The sequence below is a fragment of the Balearica regulorum genome, chromosome 17 (assembly GCF_011004875.1).
Source record: "Balearica regulorum gibbericeps isolate bBalReg1 chromosome 17, bBalReg1.pri, whole genome shotgun sequence".
NCBI lineage: Eukaryota > Metazoa > Chordata > Aves > Gruiformes > Gruidae > Balearica > Balearica regulorum.
This window is the reverse complement of record NC_046200.1, coordinates 14898417-14906932: the sequence shown is the minus strand read 5'-3', so window position 1 is coordinate 14906932 and position 8516 is coordinate 14898417. Positions and strand designations below refer to the sequence as shown.

Sequence of the window (8516 nt, the reverse complement as noted above, 5' to 3'; positions counted from 1 at the left end):
GGAGATGCAGGCAGGCATGGGGTGGGGGGGGGGGGCTGTGGTGGGCACCCTGCTTTGGGACCCCCACAGTCAGAGCAGGACGGCCCCCACCAGCAGGTCTGTGACCCACAACCACGGCCGACCCCACTTGGGCAGCGCAGAGCGTGGCCGTGCCCCGGGGTGAGCAGCTCTCAGCAGCCCCGAGGGCTTTGGGGATGCGGAGGGGTCCCCACGGCTGCAGCGTTGGGGCCAACCTTCACCCCAGCTCTTCCCTCCCTGGTCCCACAGAACCCCCTTCCCTCAGACTTGGGGGTCTCTGCTCACCGCTGGCTCCCCCTCAGCAGGTCCTAATTCCTCCCCCCCCAGGGTTTTGCACCCCCAGGACAGATGCGAGCAGACGTGGTGGGTTCAGCTCCATTGGTCTTTACTGGCATGGGGGGGCACGCTGGAGGGGTGGGGGTCACAGCAGCCTGGGTGGGGGGCTCGGTGCACAGCCCCATCCCACCTCACGGCCACCAGCACACGCCACAGACAGCGCCGTGGTTGGCTGGGGAGGAACAAGGAACACCCCTTCCCGCCCCAAAATACAGCTGCGTGTCCCCGAGTCATCTTGGAGGTGGAGAGGAAGAGGAGGACGTGAGGAGGAGGACATGACATGAAGGTGGCTGAGGAGGAGGACAGGAAGAGGACAAGAGAAGGCCAAGAAGAGAAGGGGGAGAAGGAGAAGAAAGGGAAGATGATGTAAAGAGGAGGAGAAGGCCAAGAAGATGAGAAAAACCAAGAGAGGATGACAAAAAGAGAAGAACAGGAAGAGGAAGAGAAGAGCTGGTTGCTATCCAGCCCTCTTCCTGGGGGCCGGGACGCAGCCCTCTGCTCCAGCCGCCCCCACGGAGCTGCTCCCCCACGGGACCGGGGTGCGTCTGGGCCCTTCGCACTGGGCTGGAGCTGGGGGGGTCCTTGCAGAGCCCACCCCCAACTGCCAACAGTCCCCAAGCGCAGGACTCCCAGCTGCCCGGCCACCCCGGGTCCGTGGCCATCGCCTAGCCAGGGCTTCTCCATCCGGGTGCCATCACCAGCGGCAGCTCTGTGACGTCCCTGGGGGTGGCCGGGGGCGAGTGCTGGGGGCTTGTCCCCATCCTGCCTGCCACCCATGGCCACCGAGCTGGGTGTCTCATGGCCAGGCGTCCTCGTCCAGCCCGTCGTGCTCCCGTGGGACCCAGGCGGGCTCCAGGAAGGAGGAGAGGACGCTCTGCAGAGCCCCCCAGGGCTTGGGGCTGCCGGTGGGGGGCCGGGGGGCCGCCCCATAGCCCCGTGGGGTGGGGATCCTGGAGGGCTTCTTGTGGGGCTGCGTGTCCAGCCGGGGCTTGGCCAGGGGGTGCAGGGAAGGCACTGGATCGGGGATCCCCGGGGGGCCGTCTGCCATGGCCGGGGTCTCTTCCGTCTCCGTCAGCTCGTCCTCCCCCGGTGCCCAGTCGGTGTCAGACTCGAGGCCCCCCCGCATCTCCCGGGCATCCCAGGAGGCCGGGAAGCAGCTGCTCTCGTCGGAGGAGCTGGAGAGGGCCGGCCGGCGCCTCGTGTCCGCCATTTCGGGGGCTGCCGACGGTGGGGGGCCGACCCCGTTCCCGCTCCGCCGGCCGTCCTCGGTGGGGAGGCTGTGCTTGCCGAAGATGTTGAGAGAGGACGAGGAGGAGCTGGAGGAGCAGTAGGCCGAGTCGGCGGCGGTGCCGTGGGGTGGCGGCGGGGGCACGGTGGGGGTCTCCCCATCCTCCAGCTCCTCCATCATCCGCGTGTTGGCCAGGAATTCCTCCTCCAGCCGACGGAAGAGCTGCTGCTCCTGGCCGGGCTCCAGCCTCAACGGTGCCCGCAGCCGCCGCGCCAGCTCCTCCAGCTCCCGCTGCAAGGCCTCCTCGGCCTCTCCGCCATGGGGGGCTTCCCCGGGCACCCCCGCCCGCCGTCCCCCAACACCTTCCTCCAGGGACGAGCGGCGTGGGGTGGCCGCGGGGCTACGGGCGGCCGGGCGGGAGGGGGTCCGGCTGCGGGCAGGACTGCCGGGCCGGGAGGGGGTCTCTGCCCGCGCCCAGGAGTGCTGCCCGTCCCGCCGGCGGCTGATGAGCAGCAGGGGCTGGGGACCGGGGCGACCATGGCTGCGGGGCCGCGGTGGGGTACGGCCAGGGCCGTTGGGTACCCGTGAGCGACCCCGCTCCTCCGGAACCGTTCTCCCAGCCGGGGAGGACCCGGCATCGCGGGGCGGCTGTTGGGGCACCCCCCGGTTGGGGTCTCGGCGGCGGGGGGTGCCCCCATCCCGCGGAGCCGGGGGGCCGCTCTGCACGGAGGAGGCCGAGGAGTCGCTGTCACCGGAGCAGCGGCGGGAGCGGGCGGGAGCGGGGTCGCGGGGCCTGGGAGGGGGGAAAAACACGACATCCCCCCGTTGCACACCCATTGCACACCCGTTGCACGCCCATTGCACGCCCGTTCCCGCTCTCCCAGCGCTGCCCCGCCATGTCAATCATCCGAAGGGGGCGTGGCTACGCCATGCCCCGCCCTATCCCCCTCACCGTGCGCACTGCGCCTGCGCGGCGGCAGCGGCGTGAGGCGACGGCGAGGGGGGGGGACCCCACAGTCGTAAACCCTCCCCTAAAAATCACGGGTGGCGTGGGGCAGGGATGGGCTGGGGGCCTGCCAGGGCTGGTTTCCTCACGGGGGAGGAGGTCTTGGCCCCACGGTAGGCCCCGGCCCCACGGCGGGGCGAATGCCCCGCCGTGGGGCCGGGGCCTGCCGTGGGGCTGAGGCCTTGCTGTGGGGGTTCCTCAGCTTCCTTCCCCTGACACAGGGTGACAGCAGGCGATTGTGTGCGGTGTCCCCCTCCCCCCCCCATCCCAAGCAGCACCCATGGGTGCCCTACCTGAGCGTGCCGGCTGCCCGTGGCTCAGCAGGGCTCCTTGAAGGGCTGGCAGAGCCAGGCAGGGAGGTCAGACCCCCCCGTGGGGGCAAACCCTCCTGCTTGGCACCGGACGGTGGCTTCGGGATCCCCGTGTCCCCGACACCCTTCGGCTGATGGCCGCCCCGCTCCGTCCTGGTGTGGCTGCTGTCCCCCCCGCCCGAGGGGTGGCCCGTTGCACGGGAGCGGCGGGGGGTGCTGGGGCTGCGGGCGCGGGGTGCGGGGGAGAAGCTGCCAGGAGCTGGTTTTTGCGGGGAGAAGCCTGGGGTGCGAGGCTGGGGCAGGCGGTGAGCTGGAAACAGAGACTCCAGTGGGTCGGGGGGGGCGGCATCCCTCGCCACCCATCCCACCCTCATGTCATGCCGGCACCCGCCTTTTCGAGCTGGGGTTTCCCAGGCTATGGGTTAATCACCTCAGGAATTAATTTGGCTGCAAACCTGCCTTTCCTCACTCCCCTTTTCCCGTTTCAGCCGGATCAGTACCCCAAGCAGCCCAGCCCCAGGGAAAGGAGCCCCGTGGAGAGCCAGGAACGGTGAAACATGGTGAGGTGGGGTGACACCGGCTAGGGGGGGTGGGTGTGGGTGGGGGTCCCTGGTGTCCCCAGGGGGGGAACTCACAGAGAGAGGAGCAGCGGCACGGGTCGTGCTTGTCCAGGTAATGTTCCAGTGTGTCCCAGCCGCCACCGACGCGCACCATCACATGGCTCCTCAGCACCTGTGGACAGCCCGTCACCCTGCCTGCCCTGCCTGCTCCCCAGGACGTGGCCAAAGAGGGACCACTCCTGGGGAGGGGGTGGGAAACGGCCCCCAGGTCCCCGACATAAATTCAGCTCAGGGCCCACCCCACCGCGGGGTCCCTCAGGATGGGTCCCCACCACGCCAAGGAGTGGGGGAAGGAGGAGAGTGGGGGGTCCCGGTGTGGGGAGGGGGGGGAGAGGCACGGTGACAGCTCTTACTCTGACGAAGATGAGGGTGCTGGAGTCGCCCACTTTGTATTTACCCTCAGAGACCTTGACCATGGGGAACTGGGAGGGGCAGGAGCAGCAGCCCAGGATCTCCCGCACCTGCCGGCAGAGAGGGGAGGGGTCGGTGGGGCACAGACCCCCAGCTATAGGGCAGCCCCTATAGATGGATGCATGCAGAGGGGCTGTATAGACACCCCGGAGACAGGGAAGCTGGCTTGGCCCTGGCCTCTTGGCTGCACCCCTGCAGGGGGGATGCTGTGCCCCCCCCACTCTGGCAGCTGCCCTCCTCCTGCCTGTGCTTGCTTGAGGGGCAGGCCTGTGGGCAGTGTGCTGCCTGTACCTGCCGAGAAGCAGCTGGGTGGGTTTGTGTGGGAGCCCAAACCGGCATCTCCCACCACAGCCCCAGGCAGTGGGGAGCACCCACAGCACCCACACGCCGTGGGAGGGGGGCCCGGGGGGCTTCCCATGGCCAGCCACCCCCGAGAAGGCTGAGAACAAGCACAACTCTCTTCATCTGCCGCCAGCCCCGTGCTCTGGGACCCCCCCGCTCCGGGACCCCCCTGCCTGTGGGGAGCTCAGAGCCACCCCGACACTGGGAAGGAGGAGGAAATGCCCCCCCTGCCCCCAGCCCTGCAAACCCCCAAACCGTGGGGGATTTGCCCCCCCCAAGCACCCCGCTATGGGGCAGGGACCTCCAGCGCCCTGCTGCACCCCACATCCACCACCAGAAAAGGGTTAAAAAAAACTTTTTTTTTTTTTCTCTTTTTTTTCTGTCCCCCTAAAACTTTAACATCTGCCACCAATAAAAAGCCAAAGGGAGGATTTGGGGGGGGGGCTGGCCAGGGGACCCCCCCATTGCCAGGGGGCTGCCAGACTGTGCTGCCTGCCCTGCTGCCTGCCCTGCTGCCTGCCTGCCAGCCAGCTGCCTGCTCTATCTGGGGCGGCCGCCCTGCCCACGGCCTGGCCAGGGCTGACGTCAGGGATTAGGCAGGGAGCCACGGGGGGACGTGGGGATGCGGCTGCATCCTGCCCCGGCCCGGGGAGGGGGGGGGACACGACACACCGCTGCCTCCCCCAACCCTAAATTTGTTGTGTTGGTCCTTTTTATAATTCCTCTTTTTGGGGGGTTCTTTTTTTTTTTTTTTTTTTCCCCCTCAGTTCTGCCTTTCTGCCCATCGGGTCCAGCCAGGATCCGGCCGCTCCGGTTCCCATCCGGGGCAGCAGCTGGGTGGCAAGGTCAGCCCCAACTGGGGAAACTGAGGCACGGGGTTGGGGGGGGGGATAGCTGCGGGGGGGGGTGTGGGGTGTGTGTGGGGGTGTCCTGACCCTGCTGCCATCGGGGCGAGGGACACGGGGACCAACCGGGCCGGATCCGGCACCGTCAGGCTCCTCCCCAGCTCCAGCGCTGCCCATAAAAGCCGATGGCGAGGAATTACGCAGCCCGGAAAAATGCAGCCGGGGTTGGCAGCGCCCGGACCGGGGGGGCTGGGGGAGGTTTGGGGGGGCAACAGCGGGGTAGAGGGGTGTGTGTGTGTGTGTGTGGGGGGGGGGGTTCCTCTGCAGCGGCGCTGGGTGGAGGGTGGGTGCAGGATTCCCCCCCCCCCGCCCGCCCCGGGTATGGCGGCCACGGGACTTAATGAGGAATGGGGGTTTCAATTAAAAACCGACTTTGAGCTTAGGGAGTCAGGGGAGGGCAGACCCGCCCCCCCCGGTGCCCCCCCGTACCCCCCTCCCTCCCCGCATTAATCCACTGCCTCGCACGCGGGCCGGATCCTGCACCCAGCCCATTAATCCCTCCTGAGCCTCCCGGCCCCGGGGAGGGGGTCCCTGCACCCCAGCTTGTGGAGGGGACACCCCCCCCCCCCCTTCTCAACACCCCGAACAGTGGCCGCGAGCGGCCGGCTGTCCCCACGTCTGTCTGTCCATCCCCAGGGACACCAACCCCAAGGTGCTGGGAGGAAGAGGGGCAGCTGCAGGAGCAGGTTCCCGGGGTGGGGACCACTGTGTGCGTCCCCGGCAGGGAGGAAGTGGCAAGGGCGGAGGTGACGCCCACGTTCCCCCCCCTGTGATTATGGCCATGGCCACCAAAATAACCCATCCTGACGTCAGGAGGCTCCACAGGCTGGGTGGCTGAGGATCGGCCACGGAGAGCCTGGTTGGATGGACAGAGGGGACCTCCCATGGGCCACAGAGAGCCTGGCTGGATGGGTGGCAAAGGACATCTCGTGGCTGGGCGGACAGAGAGGACGCAGGCCACAGAGCACCCCGTTGGGTGGCCAGACAGGACCTGCTATGGGCCATAGAGCATCCCCGTTGGGTGGCCAGACAGGACCTGCTATGGGCCATAGAGCATCCCCGTTGGGTGGCCAGACAGGACCCAAGCACAAGGCTCCCAGGGGAGTGGGTCTCACCAGCTCATCCAGGTTCTTCAGGTCGCAGAGGGCGATGGGCCGGGCCCTGCCGGGGTAAGCAGGCACCTGGGGGTCCCGGCTCTCCTGGCGCGTGCCCAGCATGCCGTAGGCCATTTGGTCCCTCATCTCCTCCTCGATCTCCTCCTCCATCTGGATCAGCATGGGGGCCAGCATGCCAAACTTGGAGCCCCTCCTGGCCACCTCCAACAAGCAGAGGACAAAGTTCTTCTCATTCTTCTTCAGCACCAAGTCATTGGTCTCGAACATGAGGACATCCTGGATGCCGAGGTCCTGCCGGCACCACTGGATGAAGTTGGAGACGTTATCCCGGGCGATGAAGGAACCAGGCACCACGTTCTTGGCTTGGAAGACGACCTCATTCTGGGGGACGCGCATACGGGCGGCCACCTCGGGGTGCTGCTGCTGGAAGTCCATGGCGATACGGTTGACGTTGTTGGCGTGTCGGCAGAGGTGGCAGCCCGTCTCCAGGCTCTCCAGGAAGGTGTCCACCTGGATGTCCAGGTCGTAGAGGGTGTTGAACCACTCGGCCAGGTCCTCCTTCATGGCCTCCAGGTACTCCTCGCTGGAGCGGAAGGGACGGATGCTCTTGGAGGCGGCTGACTGGATGTGGCTTGGGTCAGCCATGGCGACCTGCCTGCAGGGGGGGGGGGGGGGGTGGATGCCGTTACAGGCAGATGCGGGCAGGTAGCACCCTGCAACCCCTGCCCGTCCCCCCCCGCCTGTCCCCCCCCCCCCAGCAGCTCCTCCCCAACAGAGTTTGGCTGCCCAGTGTCCCCCAGCCCTGGTGCCCTCTCCTGCCTCAGTTTCCCCCATCCCTTACCTGTGGGCAGGAGGGTGTTCCCCCCCCCCATCCCCTCCCAGGATACACCCCCCCCCCCCCGTGTGTCCCCTCTGCCCCTCCCCGGGTTAAGGAGGCACTTGGCACCGATGCCCCCCCCCCCCCAAAAGCTGCCCAGTCATGGTGGGTGTCACCACCGTGGGAGCAGGTGACGCCCTGCGGTGCCAGCCAGGGTGGCCCACAGCAGGGACAGGGACACCCCCAACCCCAGCGCTACCAGCCCGGGGGGTGTTGGGCCCCAGTGCTCAGCCATGGTGGGAATTGGGGGGGGGGCGGCCTGCCCCTGGGAAGCCCCCCCTGCCCTCCCTGCCCTGGTGACCCCCCCCAGCCCTGCTGGGGGGAGCCCCGGTGACCCCACTGCTGCCCACCCCACCGCCCCGCCCCACACGTCCGGGGGGGCGCGGGGGTCCCTTCCCCTGAGGGGTCCCTGCTCCCGAGGGAGGGGGGTCTGTCCTCGGGGGGCGGGAGGGTGTTGCTCTGCTGGGGGGGGGGGGGGCACTGTGGGGAGCTCCGCCCTGGGGGGGGTAGCTATAATCGGGGGGGGGGGTGTCCCCTTTCCCTTGGGGGATGCTGGCTTTGGGGGGGGTGGTGGTGGGGTGTCTGTTTCTTGGCGGAGGGGGCCTCTCTGCCGGGGGGTCTCCGGCGCTGAGGGGGGTCCCTGCCGCGGGGCGGTCGGTCTGTCTGCCTGGGCGGGGGGGGGGGGGGGAGCGGGTCAGCACCTGCGGAGCAGATGCCGACTTGTGCGGGAGACACGCGGGGAGGGGACACGGGGGGGGGGGTGGCACAGGGACAGGGACAGCCGCAAACCCCCCTGCACCCACCCCCCCACCCCCCGCACTCACCGCCGGCTCCGCGTTCCGCTACCGCCGGGCCGGGCCGCGCCGCCCGCCCGCTCCCCGCTCCGGGCCGGGCCGCGGCTTTGAGCGTCGGGGGGGCCCCGCCGCCGCCCGGCCCCGCGCAGCCCCCGCCGCCATCCGCCGCCGGGAGCGGAGGGGCCGGAGCGGAGGGACCGGGATGGAGCGCAGGGACCGGGAGCGGAGAGCGCCCGCCCGCCCGCAGCCCCGCGCTGCCGCCGCCGCCGCGCCCCGGCCGGGAAGTTGGAGGCGGCCCAGAAAGGGCCGGGACGGGAGCGGCGGGCGGGGGCAGGAGGGGACGGACCGACACGCGGGACACGGACACGGGGGGGGGGCGACACACAAACACCGCGACACCAGCCCGGGTGAGATTTGACACGGGGGGGGGGGGGGGGGCAGGCGCACGGCAGCGTCCCCGCACCCCGCCCGGGATGGGGGGGGCAGGATCGGGCCCTTCCCCCAGCTCCGGCAGGGAAACAGGCGGGGTGAGGGGCGGCTCCCCCCCCCCCCC

General features: G+C 69.4%; 1 protein-coding gene across 2 annotated transcripts; it reads right to left on the bottom strand.

The window, feature by feature from the left end:
* Positions 1–664: 664 nt before the first annotated feature.
* GAS2L1 (growth arrest specific 2 like 1) lies at positions 665–8281 on the bottom strand. 2 transcript variants are annotated; one of them, XM_075769365.1, is made up of 6 exons: positions 7994–8281; positions 6293–6947; positions 3873–3980; positions 3535–3631; positions 2882–3209; positions 665–2375 (listed from the first exon to the last, which is right to left on the bottom strand). In XM_075769365.1, the coding sequence occupies exons 2-6, from the start codon at positions 6935–6937 to the stop codon at positions 1151–1153; spliced, it is 2403 nt and encodes an 800-aa protein (XP_075625480.1). In that variant the 5' UTR covers positions 6938–6947; positions 7994–8281; the 3' UTR covers positions 665–1150. The 2 variants fall into 2 exon arrangements, with proteins under 2 accessions (XP_075625480.1, XP_075625479.1); XM_075769364.1 differs by lacking the exon at positions 3873–3980 and having other exon boundaries at positions 7994–8129.
* Positions 8282–8516: the final 235 nt, after the last annotated feature.